General features: G+C 37.0%; 1 protein-coding gene and 2 long non-coding RNA genes across 4 annotated transcripts; 2 read left to right on the forward strand and 1 right to left on the reverse strand.

Moving 5' to 3' along the window:
• Positions 1–115: 115 nt before the first annotated feature.
• LOC112565252 lies at positions 116–12,862 on the reverse strand. Of its 2 annotated transcripts, none has more exons than XM_025240616.1 (5): positions 12,807–12,862; positions 1,677–1,848; positions 1,265–1,424; positions 832–866; positions 116–218 (listed from the first exon to the last, which is right to left on the reverse strand). In XM_025240616.1, the coding sequence occupies exons 1-4, from the start codon at positions 12,807–12,809 to the stop codon at positions 833–835; spliced, it is 369 nt and encodes a 122-aa protein (XP_025096401.1). In that variant the 5' UTR covers positions 12,810–12,862; the 3' UTR covers positions 116–218; position 832. The 2 variants fall into 2 exon arrangements, with proteins under 2 accessions (XP_025096401.1, XP_025096400.1); XM_025240615.1 differs by lacking the exon at positions 12,807–12,862 and adding an exon at positions 2,225–2,327 and having other exon boundaries at positions 117–218.
• On the forward strand, positions 4,594–6,328 carry LOC112565253. The gene is made up of 3 exons (XR_003099375.1): positions 4,594–4,718; positions 5,511–5,643; positions 6,171–6,328. It is a non-coding gene; the product is annotated as an uncharacterized LOC112565253 (long non-coding RNA).
• On the forward strand, positions 8,962–11,919 carry LOC112565254. Its single transcript, XR_003099376.1, has 4 exons — positions 8,962–9,059; positions 9,912–10,036; positions 10,896–11,022; positions 11,749–11,919. It is a non-coding gene; the product is annotated as an uncharacterized LOC112565254 (long non-coding RNA).
• Positions 12,863–21,267: the final 8,405 nt, after the last annotated feature.

Here is a 21,267-nt window from a genome sequence, read left to right on the forward strand (position 1 = left end):
GATGAAAATTTGAAAACTTTGTACTCAAGGATTTCACCTAAGAATTAGTAATTCTCTTGTCGATTCCACAAAAGTAACATGTTTTGAATTTTTACAGATTCCGAGAACTGTGTATTCATATTTGTCCGACGTCTGCTGTCAGTCAACCTGACTGGACATAAAGTGATTCTTGAGACTGTCAGCATCTTGTGACTTGTATCTTGTAAACCTGTATGTACCTGTTAAATGCATTAAATATGTATAAAAACAAATTTACAATTAATGTTTATTACTTTTATGTTTACTAGTAATCCTGTACAGCTTTTTGTTTGGTCAAAGATGCTATTTATCACTAAACAAAACACAGTCATCTCCCTTTTTATAGACACATCTTTACCAAATTTTAAGACGGTGGTCAATGAGTTTGTACCCAGGATAAAGATTGACTGTCAGGTTAATGTTTCCACGTGCAATCTATATATGTGTGTGTGTGTGTGTTTTATTTCTGTTAGACAACATTTTAGCTTGTAGTAAGTTGCAACAATATTTCGAAATAATAAGAATGCTTAAGAATACATATCAATACTTTTACATTAACGACAATATTTTTTCTTAATTATAATCTTTCAATTTTCTATTTCTTTCTCTTTTATTCATTTCTTTTTTTCCTTCGATCAGTGAATATCACACCTTGCTTAACACTATAACCAAATCTTTTTTCAAAATTCAAGCGACTTTACACACCTTTAAGCTTTCCACATTTGTAAATTGACAATTAAAACATTTTTCCGATGAAATGTATTTATGTGTTTGTAATCATTCACTTGTTCTGCTCATAAATTTATACCTCACCTTAACTTTCAACCTTATCTTGCTTAGACAGGGCCCTGTAAATGACAAGTGTAAAATGTAAGATATTTCCCTTCAATTTGCGTGTAAAAAGAGCTCACACATTGTTATCATTTGAGAATATAGTCCAGCTATAGAAACGTACACCTAAGTAATCTGCTTTAACTTTAAGGTAAATGCCTCATTAAGCGAGGCTACTCGTCGTCAAAAATGTGTCAGAACACAATGTTGACAGTTGATAATAAAAAAAAATAAGAAAGGGCTGTTATCAAAACTTTATATGTTTTTTTAAACATTAACCGAACAATATGTTATTCCATTTAAGCTGGCTGTAAGCAAGTCTGTTAGCAAACCCATCTAAACATGTTCCTATGTTGTTTGACACAAAGGTGAGGCCATGAGTGAGGTCTCTGTAGCTCTGTGATGATGTACTCACGCTCTACACAGCGAGTCGCACGCAGCATCCTTGTCAGGGACAGACTGCTCCAGCAGGGAACCCAACTTTTCAATGCACAATGTCTTACAGTCGCTCTCTGTTAAATCTGAGTTGATGAAGGGGGCAAGTTTGTCCACCGTGTCTTTAAAACTGACTTTGCCTGCAACATCATCATCATCATGGGTGCAATAAGGTGCACCACCACCACCATCCTCATCCTCATCATCATCATCATCATCATCATCCTCATCATCATGAGCAAAATGTGTCGTGCCAAGTTCTTCCACCTCCATCAGAAGAATAATTAATTTCTCCCAGACTTTGTAAATTCTAGAGCTCGACATGTGGCGCATTGTTATGCTCTCCTGATGAATGTCAAGCTTTTTTTCGCGACTTACGTGGTCGTACTCACCTCCGGTGGGTTTGATGGCGGATTTGAACTCCTTTCTGGCATCTTTCCAGATTTCGTGGGATTCTTTTCCTCTGTTGGATTCATTTTCATCGTCAGTGCGCGGGAAGCGGGCAGTTGCCGAGATCAACGACACCATCAACACTATCATCGTGACAGTCAGCTCCATCTTCATCTTGCGATGAAGCATACCATTGCAGCACGGTCGACAGAGAACAAAGAACAAAAAGCTCACACAGATACAGTGGTCTGGAACAATAGAATCTTCTTACAGCTCCGGCTTGAAATTCTTTCTCGGACAATCGAAAAAGCTTGATTTTATTCCATATGCAGACATTATTTTGCTTCATGAAAAAGACACTTAACTTCCCTTAAATAATATCTCAACAAAAAGTGTTCCTTTTAAACCGACGTCTATATAAAAAAACTAATGCAAAACCCTAACAAAAAGTAATTCTCTAAAGTATTACAAAACAGGCACAAGATTATAAAAACATTTTAATGAAATCGCTAAATCAAAGTGCTTTAGTTCGCAATTACTAGTCACCTACCATTCTTTAGTACGCCGCTCTCTGTGGACTTGATACAAGGACCGCGGACTTCCGAGTCTGACTGCTGGGATATGAATGCTCTTCCCTCCTTGTCCAACAATTTATAATGTTACGAAGGGGGATCACATTACTGCTCTTTGTTTATCTGAAGGTGAGCGTGGCTTAGGATTCTGCCAATGTATGTTATTAGTCGGCGTTTAGAGCTTAACGGGAAGCTTAGTTACATCCATTGTATACATGTCACAGCTTGATGAGAGAGAGAGAGAGTGCAAGCGCGCTTAAATATGTGTGTTGGTGCACGTGTGTGTGTATCTAGACTGTTTGAAACTGTGTTTATGTGTAGCTCTTGGGCATCATTATCATAAACAATATTCATATACGATTTATAGGAAATAAAATCAACACTAAAGTCCAATTACTTTTTATCTTAAATAGTATAAACTTCTCATCCATTTCATCCTACTCTTCTTCTCTATCATTAATCACGATGGTCATCAGTAACATCATCGAGATGTCAGATTGAATCCATTCTGTTTTGAGTATTAGCGTTAAGCCACTGATAAAGGAGAGAAGGGCAACATTTTTTCTTATTTCTGCCCCCGGCGACTTTTTTCCTTTGTAAGTTTGCTGGCAAGTGTTTCGAGAACAGAAAGACATATTTTGATTTGAGGAAACACATTTTGCACTGAGCTCTATAAACTCATTAGAACAACATTTTGCAATACACTTGTTATTTAAGCAATAAAAGTGACAAATAGCAGAATGTTTTACTATCAGAAATGATAAATGACAAATAATGACAGTATAGCTTACTCAAGTATTTGTAAGCAGAGAAAGTTCCTGTTAACCTGCCCACCTATTCTCCTATGAAATCCAAAGATAATATAGGAGGTATTTGACGAGCACCGTGTTTCACTGTTTTTATTTAAGTCTTGTTTATGTTGTATCCACCCAAACTAGCAGAGCCACGCACCCTGTGGTTCCCGTCAGCACGACAGCAGTGCTCGTGGGATGCTGGGTGTGTCAACTATGATGATGCCGGATACACGAAACAAAGACTGCGAAAGCAGAGTGGAATACCATCAACATAAATTCAAACAATTCAAATGACTCCACCTAAGCCCGGTATTTCCAATGTTTTGGGGAGGATAAATGTTATACAATACGACTTTATTTATCCACGAGGGCAATTCCGGGCAGTGCTCATATTAGCAATAATACACGCATGTTGTTACTATTATGCATGGCATTAGTTCTCTGTCAAACATCTGATGTTTCTAATACTAAGCCTGTGTAAGCCCCGTAAAAACCGACTGTAAAAGCAGATCGCGAAAAGAATTCACGTGGAAGTTGGACTCGTTGACTATAAAAGTCTGGAGACATCATTCGAGAGGACAACAGCCACGTCATCACTTGCATCCTGCCAGCAGACAGCGGCGCACAACAAAGGTAAGGAATGACCTCCAGGGGTCGTAGCTATGGAGCGAGGCTATGTCGTTGTCCTGGGAGACCATGGGAAACTCAGAATCTTGTTTCCTTAAGTTATTAAGCTGTGTCCATACCTCCCATGTTTTGTGTTCTCCGCTCGCCTATAAATATTACTATAGGCATAAATACTAATATATGATAAATCAAACAGGATATAGAGAGCAGATTATTACATCTTATATTCCACATCTTTATTATAACAACTTATATCGCTGATATAATAAGTCATTAGAAGAGTTCATGCTTTTTGAGAAGTCTTGAAACATATTAAGAAGTAAAAGACTAGTTTATAACATGTGTGCCAAATATAATAAAAATTTTGAATAAATGTGAATTAAGCACCACAGGCAAGATATTTTTAAAGGAAACTTGTGATCATACGCGTTGAGCTGTGCGAAATCGTTAGAACAACATTGTGTCCCCACGTGTCACTTAAAAAAAGAGATCAAAATGCTTACAAGTAACAATGGGTTTGGCTGTAAAAATGATAAATGTTTTAATTGTATAGACTTGTTGGATAATGGTGTACTGTGTTCGTTGAATTGTTAATCAGATATCGGTACACTTTTCCATTATTACGATTTCCACGAGTCTTTTTCCTTGTTTTTTCTGTGGTCTTAGCTGGTTTCCTCAATTTTTCCCTGCCTATTATTATTTTATCATTAATGTCTTTTGTAAAGCGTCATGGACTTGTTCATGGGTTATTACGCGATATCTTTATTATTATTATTATCATTATTATTATTAGTAGTAGTAGTTACATTCACCGTCTAGAATATTTAAAGAGATGGAGATCATTGTGAGTGACCGAGGAATATATCCTGTATTCCGAGACTTAAATGTCTGTTTGGGGGCTCTCGTAATAATCAGCAACATTTTTTTCCAGGATTCACACCATTTCATCTGTTAGCTACCTCGGAAATGAAGGTCTGCTTTGTGCTTCTGCTGGTCCTTGTGGCTACAGCTTCAGCTGCTCCCACTGAAGCTGACAAAAGATTTTTAATTAGTAAGTCTATTTTATCTCATTAACGTAAATTAATTGTTAAGACGATAATCACATTTTAATTCTTTCCTTCCATACTCTCGATCATCACATATATCTCTCTTTTTCCGCCTGTGTTTCTATTGGTTTCCTTTCTTTATTAAAGTGGTATTATTGTAGGTAAGTATAGATATATAAAGTAATCATGACAAGCAGAGGAAGGCTGGGTGGCCAATGGAAGGGAATGGACCGGGTGTCCACTGGAGGACGTTCTCAGGTTGGCCCAAGACCGCCCTAGTGGCCATGAGCTTAAGAATGAGTCTCTCCATCAGCTCTCCTCTACGTCTGGTACTTGCCCTCAGTTAGGACATGACATAAAGATATTTTCTCCAGAAGGACTGGCTGTGGAGGAAGGAGGATGGTAGAGACATTTAATACATTTGTGATTGAGATCAAGATCATTTTCTGACTGTAGACAGTTTTACCGCTTGTATAAAAGCCTTAATAAGAACAATAATGATAAAAATCTTTATAAAGACCATTAAACTGTTCAGAAGGCAGGTTGAACATTACTAACTCATTTCCTTTGATGAAGTAAGTACTAAATGGAAAATAAACGTGTGTGTGGTATTACACACGAATTTAGATCGCCACTGTATTTTTATTTTGACAAGCATGGTAGGAAGAGGATGTCTATATTGATTCAAATGAGAGTGTCTGCAGGCTTATATTTTCAAGTTTTTCATCTATCAAGTAAATCTACAAATACTGTAAATGCTATGTCACAAATTATGAAACTTTCCACACATCTGACAGACTTCGACAAAATTGTTCAACAACTAAGAGACTACGTGAAGAGTCATCCTGGAGATGCCAAGGCTGTTTGCAAGACAGGTTGTCTGGCGATTGCTGGTTCTTTCAGCTTCCTGTGTAACGATGGATGCAACATGTAAGTACAAAGTAACTCAGTACACAAGAGTGTGTGTGTGTGTTTTAAAAAAAATCATTGCTCCCCGACACACTAACATTGTTTTTACCATATTGTCTCAACCGAATGCACAACTGTGTGTTTTTCTTGTGGTATAGCATGCAAACGATTCCATCCCCTTTTGTTTATTTTCTCTCATGAAATGAAAAGAATTTCATAGCTTAAGGGAGAGTATTTGTAAAGGGTTAACGTGTCTAGAGAACGCAATATTAAAGGAAGACCAGTCTTATCTAGACTTGTTTTGCTTTTTCTGACATGTTATGTATCTTATTTTCGTGGGTGGGTATTGAGAGTTTTCTTACAGAGTTAGCTACTTTCTTGTCAAACAATGAACGACTGAGGTTACCGGTTATCAAAGCTTTGTATGCATAGAGTGTCAATACTTCCTGTGAACTGTTTGTACAAATTTGAATAGCACTTTTCTCTTTATTTATAAACTTTCTACAACCTTTGGTCAAGATGTCAATGTTCTGAAATTATCTTTGTAGCATCGTGAATGAAATAAACGGATGAGCGGATGCAAGGCCTGACCTTTCTCAAGTCTGTATTGCCGATATTTCAAATAAGATCGAAGAGTTGAAAACAAGTTAAGCACTTCATTTTTTGTTTGAAAATGGTGAAAATGAAATAAATCTTTTAAAAGCAGGTTGGTGATTTGGCGTTATTTGTGAAATGCGATTACGGATTATTTCTTGTGTTGTTGGAGAACATACATTTATCTGCTCGTCTAAGTATCATTGCCTGTGATGTCCGTGTGTCTGCTACGACCGAAAAATATAGTCTCACGACTGCACATGACTTATGAGGACATAATGTATTTGTAACGCCATTAAAATACAAACTTAAACTCTCTCATGGCAACCTCTTGATGTTACTTGCTATCAAAGTGAAAGGATCACATGCGAAGGGTAATCTATAAATAGAATTGATGGAATAATGTGACGGAAGTTAAAAACCAAACAATTTCAGATTAGTACAAACAACGCAGTACAGTCAAAGCAGAGGTAATAACTAATTAAGCCAATGGTTTTTACACACAAATATATACATATATAGTTAATACATATATACATAAAGACGCAAGTAATAAATTAATTTTACATCAATGGGTCATAAAACGCGCTGTCCCACTCAAGGGGAATAATTCAACAGAATTATAAGTAAAAGGAAAGCATTGTGATCTCCCTTACTATTAAAAAAACAACAACAACAAACCCCCAAAAAACAAACAAACAAACGAACAAAAGCGATGGTATCCACCAAAAGCTAAAAATTAATCGAAATTTAAAAAAAAAAAGTTTAGGAGATGGCTCTCCCATTTTGTGAAAAAAATGAGTAAAGTTAAGTCTCTGTACCCTGTACATCCCAAAATAACGACCAAGGCTATTAGTTAAAAGAGCAATATATTTTGTTTCTTTTTCTTGGCCACGTACGACTGTGTGCTTGTCTGAGTGGAAAATGTTTTGGAATCCGTGTGGCTTTAACGGCGTAAACAATCATTACGACTGTGATTGTTCTCCGACATATATCGTCTCTTATTAATGTCATTCAAGTCAACTTTAAATAGACAAACATACACACAAACGTACACAAAGAGAAAGCGCACACACCTATTTCTCTATCTCCATCATTCCAAAGACTCACGCACATACAGAACAAGTACAAGACTTTTGAGTAGCTGATAAGTGTATCAATAATGTCAAGAGTTTATTTGTAGAACTTGTTTGTGTAAACTTTACAGCGATCTCAGCCTGATGGCATCTCGTTGGAGTGGAGTGGAGTGGAGTGGATTAACGATTTGAATGTTTGACGAGTTTTAAAGGAATAAACTTTACGTGATTCTAACTTAAATATGATAGCTAACACAGATTATTCCTTTACACAACACAACATAACACCAGTTATTTCTGTTAAACAGCAAGTTAGTTTGCATAAAGTTGTAACAATATATATGTCCAAAATAACACGAACGAATACGAAGGTAGTATCAATGCTTTTAAATCAAGGAAATAGTATTATAATCATAATCTTTCACTTTTCTGTTTCTTTCTTCAGTCATTAGTTTTCTTCTTCGTGTCTTTCAATCATATCTTTCTCCTTCGATTAGTGAAAATCACACCTTGGTAAACACAACACCCGCACTTGGTTAACACTATAATCCTTTTCCAAATTCAAGCGTATTAACACAACCACTCAGCTATCCACATATATACATCAACAATGAAAACATATTTCCGATGAATCTGTGAGAGTGTTTGTTTGTTTTTTATTCCGTTGTCTTTATCTTACATTCACATCTTCATCTACTTCTCACCTTAATTTGTCTCCCTTTAATATTGAAAATAGTGTATGGTTGTTGCGTATTACTCTTCTACACACGACTATTCACACGATTTTCTACTTTGAGTGCTTTTCTAACTTCTTTCTGTTTTATCTGATGCTGGCTACAATGTTTAGCATGAGAAATGTTATCCTTGATTAATACAATGTGCCAGCTTCAGTAAGCTGTTTACTGTTTCTGCTAACAAGGTCGTCCCTGTGGCAAACCCTCTACAGACATGACGGACGGTTACATTGAACTTCGCTGCCATGTTCCGTCCAAATCATTGCCTTCACTTTACATCCTTTAAAATATGTGATGTCTGCGCCCTAACTGACAATTTGACACCTACCATTCTCTAGCACGCCGCTCTCTGTGGACTTGATACAAGGACCGCGGACTTCCAAGTGTGACTGCTGGGATATGAATGCTCTTCCCTCCTCATCCACATTTTATATTCTTACGAAGTGAGACCACATTACTGCTCTTTGTTTATCAGTGAGTGAGCGTGTCCTAGGATTCTGCCATTGTTTGTTATTAGTCGTCATTTAGAGCATTACGGGAGCTTTGTTACATCTGTCCACATCCTCTTCTCTTCCCTGTTATCGCCAACTGTTGACATCCTGTTCATTAGTACAGACAATGATACGGCGGTAGGTGGCACTGCGACATTCGGTGTTTGCGCCGCTAAGTAAATATTACATTCTCTACCTTGTAAACATGTCACAGATTGGTGTGTGTGTGTACGTGTGTGTGTGTGTGTCGCGATGTGTATCACAGACATGGAAGGTTAGTCAATACTACGTTTGTTTTTAATTCCATATAAACTGATATCTGATCCTCCTAAACATTTTTACATCTATATCTCTACAATTTGTTTACCTCAGCCTGTGTAAGCCCTGTAAAAACTGATTGTAAAAGCAGATCACGAAAAGAGTTGACGTGGAAGTAGGAGAGCGTGGGCTCGTTGACTATAAAAGTCTGGAGAAAGCTTCGAGAGGACAACAGCCACGTCATCACTTGCATCCTGCCAGCAGACAGCGGCGCACAACAAAGGGTAAGGATGACCTGCAGAGGTCGTAGCTATGGAGCGAGGCTATGTCGTTGCCCTGGGAGACGTTAGGATTAGGGGAACTCAAAGACATAATTTTTTTCCTAAGTTATTTATCGTTGTCTAGACCTCCCATGTTTTGTTTAATTTCCTCCCCCATAGTTACTACTGTACTGTACTAATATATTTTAAATCAAACAGGATGTTGCGCAAAAACATTACATCTCTATTCCACATCTAGGTACACAACAACTGATTTATCTCAGATAATAAGCTACCGCACAATCAGTCACTAAAAGATTCATGCTTTTCGAAAAAGTCTCAAAACCTTTTTAAGGTAAAAGTATAGTTTTATTGTGTGGCAATTGTGATAAGAATTTTAAATAATTGTGAATAAAACGCACAAGATTTGTTTACGGAAAATGCCTGAGCTGTTTGAAATCGTTGTAACAACATTGTGCACTCACATGTCACTTATGACTAGCACATACAAAGAGTTTGACTGTAAAAAGATTAATAATAAATATTTTAATTTCATAGACTTGATGGATATCGTTAACTATATTTCTTTAGATGATAATCAGATACCAATACACTTTATTATTATTAATGTCGTTTCTACGAGTTATGCTTTTTTTCCCCTGTGATTTTTCATCCGTTATCTCTAATTTCTCCCCATCATTATTGTTATTTCTATTATTATAATTAATTTCATATGTAAAGCGCTATTAAATAATTTGTATTGTTGTTGTATTTTGTTGTTGTTGTTGTGAGCGACCATTTAACATATCTTGCATTTTCCTACTTAAATTTCTATTTTGTCGGCTCTGGTAATAAACCAGCAACAATTGTTTCCAGAAATCATACTGTTTCTTCCTTGTCTGACTATACTTCCAAAATGAAGATCTGCTTTGTTCTTCTCCTGGTCCTTGTGGCTACAGCTGCAGCTGCTGCCAGTGAGGTTCAGAAGAGACTTACCCTTAGTAAGTCAATTTTATTTTATTAACGTAAATTCATTGTTAAGACGTTCAGTACATTATCTTTCTTTTCCTCCAGACTCCCTATCATCACATCTCCTTCTCTTTTTCTCTGCCTGTGGTTTTGATTGTTTTCTTTTATTAAAGTGGAATTATTGTAGGAAAAGGGTAGATATATACAAGCAATCTTGACTCAGAAACATAGGAAAACTGGGTATTAAATATTAAGGAGAGGACCTGGTGTCCCTTAGTCGGGTCAAGACCGTCCCAGTGTCCATGAGCTTAAGAATGAGTCTCTCCATCAGCTCTCCTCTACGACTGCTACTTGCCCTCAGTTACGACCTGACATGACAAAGATATTTTCTCTGGAATAATTGGTTGTGCAGGAAAGAGGATAGTTCAGACATTTAATATAATTTCTGTCTTTATGTCACCATCATTTTCTGACTTTATACGGCTTTTAGGTTTCTATAAACTAGCATCAATAAGAACAATCAAATAAAAAATGTTCTGATAATAACAACCTTTATACGCTTCAGAAGACAGGTTTAACATTACTGACGACAAAATGTGAACATTACAGCTCCTTCTTAAAACACCAAACTGTAAATGTATTTGACTATTTGTTTTACATTCCTTAACGGGGGGCTGCAAAGAACTGGAAGATTAACGTGTGTGTGTGGTATTAACTAATCCTTAAGATCGCCTCTACATTTCTTGTGTTTTGACAAGCATGGTAGTCAAAGGTTGTTTAATGTGATTGGAATGATAATATATTTTCATCTCTTCAATCTAATGACAAGTAAATGTACAAATACTTTAAATGCTGTCACAAAAATTATGAAACTTTCTATATAAATGGCAGATGGACTCGTTAAAATGTTGGAATACTACATGAAGAATGCTCCTGGAGATGCCATGACTGTTTGCATGATTGAATGCAAGTCTGTTGCTCCTTCTTATAGCTTCTTGTGTGAAGAAGCATGCAACTTGTGAGTACACAATAACTCGGTGCACAAAAAACAATGTTCTGGCGTGTGTGCGTGTGTGTGTGTGTGTGTTTTACAAAGAATCATACTCCTCCCACACACTGAAATCGTTTTTTATCCTATTATCTCTACCGAATACTTAGCTGTATTCTTTTCTTGTTGTATAACGTGCAAACTTTTTCATCCCATTTTTCTTAATTTCTCTTATGAAATGAAAAGGCTCTCATAGGTTAAGGCAGAGTATTTGTAAATGGTTAACCGTGTCTAGAGCACGCAATGTTGAAGCGAGCCCACTCTTGTCAAGACTTGTTTTGCTTTTTCTGTCATATTATGTATCTTATTTTCGTGGGCGGGTATTGATAGCCTTTCGACCGAGTTATCAGCTTTCTTGGCAATGAACGACTGAGGTTACCGGTTTCCAAAGCTTTGTGTGTAAATACTTGTCTGTGAACTGTTTATATATATATATACAGTATGTTTTCTCTGTATAATAGATAATACATGTCGATTTTCAAATCACCTTTTCCCAACATCAAAGTGGTTTACTGAAGAAACAAATACACAAACATAATAATAACGGAAAACAGTTGTAGAATCACTGTAGATGTGTTTTGGTGCTCTCTGAGACGATAACACCGGCTCCGTTTCTGTATTAAATTATATACATAAACTGTCAAGAAAATTTGGTCATGATGTCTAAGGTTCTCAAATAATCTTTATATGTGGTAGAGTCGTCTATGGAATAAACATATGAACGAATGAAGACTGTCTTCTGCAAGGCCTGACCTTTCTCAAGTCTTTATTATCGACATATCAAAAAAGATCAAAGAGTTGGACACGAGTTCAGCACTTCATTATTAATTTAAAAATGTTGGAACTGGAATAAATCTTTTAAAAGCAGGTTGGTGATTTGGCGTTTTATATGAGTTGTTTCTCTTCAGGAAATGCTCTTATGGATTGTTTGTTGTGTTGTTGGAGCACCTACAATTATCTGCTCGTCTAAGTATTATTGCCTGTGATGTCCGTGTGTCTGCAACGGCCTGAAAATATAGTCTCACGACTGCACAGGACTTATGACAGACATCGTCTTCTTCTAACGCCTTTAAAATAGAAAATTAAACTCTCTCTGAATCTCTTACTTACAGTACTCACACTATAATAAGAAGAAAGTACACGTACCTTGCATACTCACGACGTATTACACACACACAACGCTCGACGAGCCCCACAGATGGCGACGAGGATGAAGAGATTTGCAGGTAAATCAAACTGAAGAGGCACGAGTTCAGAGGAATGTCACTGAGAGAGTTATAAAGAAGATGGAGGAGAAGACCTTTGTTTTCCCCGCTCACTCGGCCATTTTGAGAGCAACTGCTTTTTTTATGTGACGTCATTTTGTGCTTCAAGTGACGTGGAACAAATGACGCACACAAGACGTCAGACACAAGACATCATTTGTACACAAACAATACACGACTACCACAACTCATTAAACACACATAAAAATAATGATGATGATGATGATGAGGAGGAGGATAATCATCATCATCATCATCATCATCATCATCATCATCATCATCATCATCATCATCATCATCATCATCATCATCATCATCATCATCATGTGTACTTGTAACGACCAGGATAAAGCCTACCTGCGCAGACCACCAATAAGGAATGAGCAGACATATTCCTGTTTGGTGTCAGCAGCTACAACAATAAACCCACACGCACTGATTCAGTTCAGGAAAACAGTATTTTCGGTCTCAAACACTACAGTCACCTAACATTCTCTTGGATGCCGCTCTCTGTGGACTTGATACAAGGACCGCGGACTTCCGAGTCTGACTGCTGTGATAGGAATGCTCTTCCCTCCTTGTCAACAATTTATAATGTTATGAAGTGAGATCACGTCACTGCACTTTGTTTATCAGAGGGTGAGCGTGGGTTAGGATTCAGCAAATGTATGTTATTAGTCGGCGTTTAGAGCTTAATGGGAACTTAGTTACATCCGCCTCCATCATCTTATTTTCCCTGGTATCGCCAACTGCTGACATCCTGCTCATTAGTACAATGATACGGCGGTAGGTGGCACTGCGACATTCGGTGTCTGACCAGCTAAGTAAATATTACATTCTCTACCTTGTATGCGATTCACAGATTGGTGTGTGTGTACGTGTGTGTCTGTGTCGCGATAGGTGCGTTGCTGCATGTGTTTGCATTTATAATGTGTGTATACTGTTTTAAACTGTGTTTCTGTGGAGCTCATGAGTATAAATATTATAAATACTATACATACACAATTTACAGCCAGTAAGACCGACACAAAGTCTAAGTTCCCTATAACTTAAACAGTAGAAAGTAACACTTCACCCTACCCTTCCTCCTCCTCATCAACATCATCAACATCATCAAGGTGTCAGAGGTATACCAGCCTGTCTCGCGACTTTACGTTAAGTCTGTGACAAGAGAGGGGAGGGCTTCTCTCTGTGCATGGAATTTGTTTTTCGCATGTGCGTCTGGAGAACAGAAAGTGTATATTTATGGAGATTTGGGGAAACATATTTTGCACTGAAATGTATAAAACTGTTATAACATCATTCTACACTCCCCGATTCACATAAGCAATAAAAATGAAAAAAATGTTTTGCAAAGAACAAAACGTTTGACTATAAAATAATATTTGACAGACGAGGAAAGTGTCGCTTGCTTTAAATATAGGTAACCGATACATTGTAACTTAGAAAGTTCCTGTTATGGGCCCACTAACCTCCTAGTAAATACTAAACATAATATAGGAGATATTTGACTAGCAACGTGTTTACCTGTTTTTAGTAAAGTGTTGTTTGTGTTGTATCCGCCCACGCACCTGTGTTTTTCCGTCACGACGTCAGCAGTGCTCGCTGGGATGTTGTTTTTTACTGACTGTGATGACTGTGAAATCAGAGTGGGAAAACGATAAATAATGAAAGGACATTACTTCAGCCTGGTATTTGCAATGTTTGGGGTAGGATAAATTCTGAGCTGACATTTACAGCCGTGGATGGTTAGTTAATACTGTGCTTGGCTTTAATTCTATATGAACGGACATCTGATCCTCCTAAAGACGCCTACATCTATAGTTCTACAATTTGTTTACCTCAGCCTGTGTAAGCCCCGTAAAAACTGATTGTAAAAGCAGATTACGAAAAGAGTTGACATGGAAGTTGAAGAGCGTGGGCTCGTTGACTATAAAAGTCTGGAGACAGCTTCGAGAGGACAACAGCCACTTCATCACTTGCAGCCTGCCAGCAGACAGCGGCGCACAGAAAAGGGTAAGGATGACCTCCAGGGGTCGTAGCTATGGAGCGAGCCCATGTCGTTGTACTGGGAGACGTTAGGATTAGGGGAACTCAAAGGCATGGTCTTGTTTCTTAAGTTATTTATCGGTGTCTAGACATCCCATGTTTTCTTTAATTTGCTCCCCCATAAAGACTGTTATATTATACTGTAATGTACTAATAATCTATCAATCTAACAGGATGTGACGCTAAAACATTACATCTCTATTCCACATCTAGGTACACAACTGATATATCTCAGATAATAAGCTATCGCACAATCCGTCTTCAAACCTTTTTTTAAAGTAAAAGTGTAATTTATATTGTGTGGCAAATGTGAGAAGAGTTTTGAATAATTGTGAATAAAACATCACGCACAAGATTTTTATTACTGAAAATGCGTGATTTTGCACTGAGCTGTGCTAAATCGTGATAACAACATTTTGCCCCCACGTGTCACTTATGATTAGCACATACAAAGAGTTTGACTGTAAAAGGATTAATAATAAATATTTTAATTTCGTAGACTTGATGGATATGGTTAACTATTTCTTTAGATGATATTCAGATAGCAGTACACTTTATTTTTATTAATGTCGCTTCTACGCGTTATTTCTTTTTCTTTCCTGTAATGTTTCTTGCTTTATCTCTAACTTCTCCCTATCATGATTGTTGTTCCTATTGCTATAATTAATATTATATGTAAAGCGCTATTAAATTGTTTGTATTGTTGTTGTGAGCGACCATTTGGTTGATCTTGCATTTTTCGACATAAATTTCTCTTTTGGCGGCTCTGGTAATAAACCAGCAACAATTGTTTCCAGGAATCATACTGTTTCTTTATTGTCTGACTATACTTCCAAAATGAAGATCTGCTTTCTTCTTCTCCTGGTCCTTGTGGCTACAGCTGCAGCTGCTCCCAGTGAGATTGACAAGAGACGTTTCTATGGTAAGTCTATTTTATCTTATTAACGTAAATTCATTGTAAAGACGATTAGTACATTATCTTTCTTTTCCTCCAGACTCGCTATCATCGCATCTCCTTCTCTCTTTTTCTTCATATGGTTCTATTTCCTTTCTTTTATTAAAGTGGTATTATTGTAGGTAAGGGTAGATATATAAAGTTATCATGACAAACAGAGGAAGGCTGGGTGGCAAATATTAAGGAGTGCACCTGGTGTCCGTGGAGGACCTTCTTACGTGGGTCCAAGACGTCCTAATGGTCATGAGCTTAGGAATGATTCGCTCCATCATCTTTCTCTACGACTGGTACAGTTATGACATGAAATGACAAAGATATTTTCCCTGGAAAGATTGGTTGTGAGGAAAGAGGATATTTCAGACATTTAATATAATTTCTGTATTTATATCACCATCATTTTCTGGCTGTAGACAACTTTTAGGTTTCTATAAACTAGCATGAATAAGAATATTCACATGAAAAATGTTCTGATAATAACAACCATTATACGCTTCAGAAGACAGGTTAAACATTACTGACGACAAAATGTCAACATCACATCTCATTCTTAAAACACAAAGCTGTAAATGTATTTGACTATTTGTTTGACATTCCTTAACGGGTGGCTGCAAAGAATTGGAAGATTAACGTGTGTGTGGTATTACTTAATGCTTAAGATCGCCTCTATATTTCTTCTGTTGTTTAATGTGATTTGAATGATAATATATTTTCATCTCTTTAATCTAACAAGTAAATGTACAAATACTTTAAATGGTATGTCACAAAAATGATGTAACCTTCTATATAAATGGCAGACGCAATAGTTCAAAATCTTAAAGCAGGATTATATTTTCAAGTTTTTATCTAACAACAAGTAAATGTACAAATACTGTAAATGCTATGCCACAAATTATCAAACTTTCTACATAACTGACAGACTTAAGCATAATTCATCAAGATCTAATTGAGTACGTGAAGAATAATCCTGGAGATGCCATGACTGTTTGCATGACTGGATGCCGGTCTATCACTGATATTCTAACCTTCTTGTGTGGCCAGGAGTGCAGAAGGTGAGTACAAAACAACTCGGTGCACAAAAACGATGTTGCGATGTGTGTTTGTTTAAAAAAGAATCATTCTTGCCCCACACACTGACATTTGCTTTTTCCCTATTGTCTCAACCAAATGCATAACTGTACGTTTTTTTGTGTTGTACAACATGCCAACCTTTCCATCCCCTTTTGTTTATTTTCTCTCATGAAATGAAAAGGCTCCCATAGTTTAAGTCAGAGTATTTGTAAATGGTTAACAGTGTCTAGAGCATGCAATGTTAAAGGGATCCCATCTTGTCAAGGCTTGTTTTGTCTTGTCTGACATGTTATGTATCTTTTTTGTGGGTGGGTATTGATAGTTTTCCGTCCGATTTATCAGCTTTCTCGGCAATGAACGACGGAGGTTACCGGCCACCAATGCTTGAGTGTGAACTGTTTATAAATATATATCATATTTTTTCTCTATAGAAAAGATAATATAATATATGTCGATTTTCATATCAATTTTTTTCCACTATTAAAGGCGAGGTCCAAATACTTTACTAAAGAAACAAACACACAAACGTAATAAAAACGGAAAAAATAGTTGTAGAATCACTGTAGATGTGTTTCGGTCCTCTCTTGGACGTTGGCTCCGTTACTATACACATATACATGAAAACTGACAACAAAACTTGTTCATGATGTCCAAGATTCTCTAATAATCTCCATATGTTGTAGCGTCGTCAGTGAAATAAACGAATGAGCGAATGAAGACCGTCTTCTGCAAGGCCTGACCTTTCTCAAGTCTTTATTGTCGACATTTCAAAAAAAGATCAAAGAGATGGATACAAGTTCAGCACTTCATTATTAATTTGAAAATGTTGAAACTGAAATAAATATTTGAAAGGCAGCGTGGTGATTTGGCGTTATATTTGAATTTCTTCTCTTCAGGAAATGCGCTTATGGATTATTTGTTGTGTTATCGGAGCGCCTACAATTATCTGCTCGTCTACGTATTATTGCCTGTGATGTCCGTGTGTCTGCTATGACCTGAAGATATAGTCTCACGACTGCACAGGACTTATGACAGACATCGTGTTATTCTAACGAATTAAAATAAAAATAAACTCTCTCTCTCTCTTTCTTTTACTCACACATACACTGTAATAAGAAGAACGTACACTTACCTTGCATACGCACAACGTATTACACACACATAACACAAGACAACGCTCGACGAGCCCCCGCAGATGACGATGATGATGAAGAGATTTGTAGGTGAATCGAAGAGGCACGAGTTCAGAGGAATGTCACTGAGAGAGTTATAAAGAAGATGGAGGAGAAGACTTTTGTTTCCCCGCTCACTCGGCCATTTTGAGAGCAACTGCTTCTCTTATATATGACGTCTTTTTGTGCTTCAAGTGACGTGGAACAAATGACGCACACAAGACGTCAGACACAAGACACAATTTGTAGACAATACAGGACTACCAGAACTCATTACAAACACTACGACTACTAAAAAGATCTGTATAGCGGGCGGTAGGTGTGTAAATGTGTGTGTGTGTGTGAATAAAAATGAATTAATGCCGTCAATGAATCAATAAGAGTGTTTGTGATTTACTCCTCTCTAATTGGTGTCGTGCCACTAATTAAAGTAGTAGAACCGTTTCCTCGCTCAAGCCCAAGTTTTTCTTGTTCCTTCTTCTATTGCTAATCTTTCTGATTCTTTGTCTAATTTTTCTGGGGGTTTTCTAACCCCTCGGCTTCTTTCTCTTTCGCTTTCACTAACCTGTCTCTACGCCTGTCAAACATATCTACACACAAAGTGTATTTAGTAAGTGCTTAACACTGTAAATATCTCCCTTTACCTTGTTTTTCAAATGAAGCTTCATTCATGGCAACCTCTTTATGTTACATTCTATCAAAGTGCAAGGCTCATGCGAGAAAGCTAATCTATAAATAGAATGGACGAAGTAATGTGACGATTCGAAGTTAAAAGCCAAACACAATTTGAGATCAGTACAAACAACGCAGCACAGTCAAGGCAGAGGTAATAACTAATTAAGCCAATGGCTTTTGCACCCAAACTTATATAAATATATCGAAAGAGAAAAAATACAGCTTCGAGTCAACGTGTAACAACACGTTAGTGACCGCTCATGGGGAATAACCCAACAAAATTATAAATATAAGGAAAGCAATGTTATCTCCCTTTCCGTGAAAAATCAAATAAAAAGCCAAAGTATTCACCAAAAGTTAAAAATCATCAAAATTTGAAAAAATCTCATTATTAAAATATTTATTAAGCAGTATTTTAAAACCAAATTCTAACATACAAAATTATACTAATAAGTAAAACTAACTCAGTCAGCCAAAGGATAACTTTAAAAAACAATGTCAGGCGTCCTACACAGACCATTCACACACCTTAACTCACCAACAACCAAACCACAAGAGCGGAGCGCTGAGTGACAGCTGAGAAAAGAAAGACAAAGCTGCTTAGTCTTTACTACAGGAGGAACAGTACATTCTCTCAGACACTTAAAGCTCGAGACGGCGATCAGCTCATTACAACAACGAATGATAAGACACGACGAGGAATAATGACGAGACGCAGCAGAAGACAACACCTTCAACCCATAATCTTTCACATAACAACAACCACCTCACAGTCACTTGAGGATCACCTAAATCTCACGTTCTCTTCACACATTGTCCTGACAGTTGTGCATTATTTCCACAAATCACAAAGATTTGATTACAGATCTTCATATACTGATTGTGAATTTGTTTTCTTTTTTTAAGCCAAAGACTTTAGTGAAGCAACGAATTTTCCATCCCTCTAGCTGTATTCACCACTCGACTATGTTTAAAATCGCATTAAGAAACAAAAACCAATCTGCAAGTGTGGACTGACAACGAACACCAACAGGGGGAATACAACAAACAACACAACATAAATAAGATGATACTGAGGCGAACACAAAATCTGAGGTGAGCACAAAACACCACTAATTAAACTTTAACTCTTCAGGAGTATACAACATGAAGCTTGAAGTGTACAACATGGAAACTGCTATTAACTCATAATACTTCTCTTCCATTAACACGTTAACTGCTAAAAACTTATATTACTTCTCTATCAGTCGTGAATCAAAATTTTTTTTAAATAGTTTTTTACGTTATTACATTGCATTATGACATGTACAACATTTTTTGGAACAGCAACTTGTCTAATTTCTTTAATAAGGAACACCCGTACACTGATTTTGACAATTTGTGCAGGTAACAGATCATCTGAACATAGCAGTCAGACGAAGATGTCTTACCTGCTGACTCACTTAGACCATACAATGGATATTTTATAGATATCTGTGCCACAGGAATATTTGAAAAATAGTTAGAGGATGAAATAATCTCATTTTATTTGGTGTTGGCCAGTTGCAACAATGAACCCACACTCATCCATTTAATTCTAACTGAACCACCCACCAGCCCAGACCTACACACCCATCCAGACCTCTTTATGCCCACGAAAAGAGTGAGTGTTGCAAAGAGAAAGAGAAGCATCCCTGTTTGTTCGAAACTAGAGATTACGAAAGTAGATTAAGAAAGCTTATCTCAGAAAACGCTGGGGATTACTTTTAATACCTGGTATTTTTTCAATGCTTTAGACAACTGTGTGATAAATAGTGTAAGCTTTGTTTTAATATGTATTTACATTGGCAGGGAGGCAAACGTACTCAGTGTTTTACTGCGTGTTTAACTACATTCCTTTCTGCATGTGCATTGTCTCTTGTATACGATGGCTAAGGAATGCATGTGGATGGACAGACAGGAATGTGGCAGCCTGTTGTGTCCTTCTCAGTAAAGTTCATTCCTTATGATCCACCCAGCTCGCACCTGTACCTCCAAAAGCCTATTTGCACACACAAACAACTCATATAGTTATATTTCATATTTCGCGAAAAACGTTAGAGAATTGTAATCGAAGCTCCATCCAACTAAAAGTAATAAAAACGAAACTGTAGGATTTTTCTTCTTGATTTTTACTTGTCAGGGGTGAAGACGGTCGGGTACATTCGATGTCAGTTTTACCGTCTGCTTCTCAGATTTTCAATAAATATTTTATACGAAGTACTTACAACTAACATAGTCTCCAGCATATTAGACACACTTTATATACAAGCTTGGAACTTTGACGACGACATGAGAAGTCTACAGCACGTGTTGAAGGAGAGATCATTGTCAGCAACCAGGTCATGTCTCTGGCTTTTTAACTTTAGTTTATATTTGTGTGGCTCTCATAATAATGAGAAAGATTGTTTAAGGGTTACATCTTCTTTGATTTTCTTCTCCTTAATCCGGGAACCAAGGTCTGCTTCGTGCTTCTGCTGGCGTTGTGTTGTAGATGCTGCCGCCCCCAGTGAGGATAGACGCAAAATTGTCAGTTGGTAGAACTCTTGCATGTAACTTGCGTAAAGACAATAAATTACGATGAAAACTTCTATTTGATGTTTATTATTTTATTTTCTTTATGTGACAACTGGCAAAATTACAAATAATATATATGATATTTAACAATTAATACTTTTTTCATAAATGACAGACGTTAGACATACTGTTCAAAAACTGAAGGAGCCTGTGAAGATAGTTTCTAGAAGGGCCAAGCCTTTCAACAAGCAAAGATATCTTCAGTATGCCTCATTTTTTTAATTATTATTTTTTATAAGTTTTTCATCTAGCATCAAGTAAATCTACAAATACTGTAAATGCTATGTCACAAATTATGAAACTTTCCACACATCTGACAGACTTCAACGCAATCGTTCAACAACTAAGAGACTACGTGAAGAGTCATCCTGGAGATGCCAAGGCTGTTTGCAAGACAGGTTGTCTGGCGATTGCTGGTGCTTTCAGCTTCCTGTGT

The sequence above is a fragment of the Pomacea canaliculata genome, linkage group LG5 (genome assembly GCF_003073045.1).
Source record: "Pomacea canaliculata isolate SZHN2017 linkage group LG5, ASM307304v1, whole genome shotgun sequence".
Lineage (NCBI taxonomy): Eukaryota > Metazoa > Mollusca > Gastropoda > Architaenioglossa > Ampullariidae > Pomacea > Pomacea canaliculata.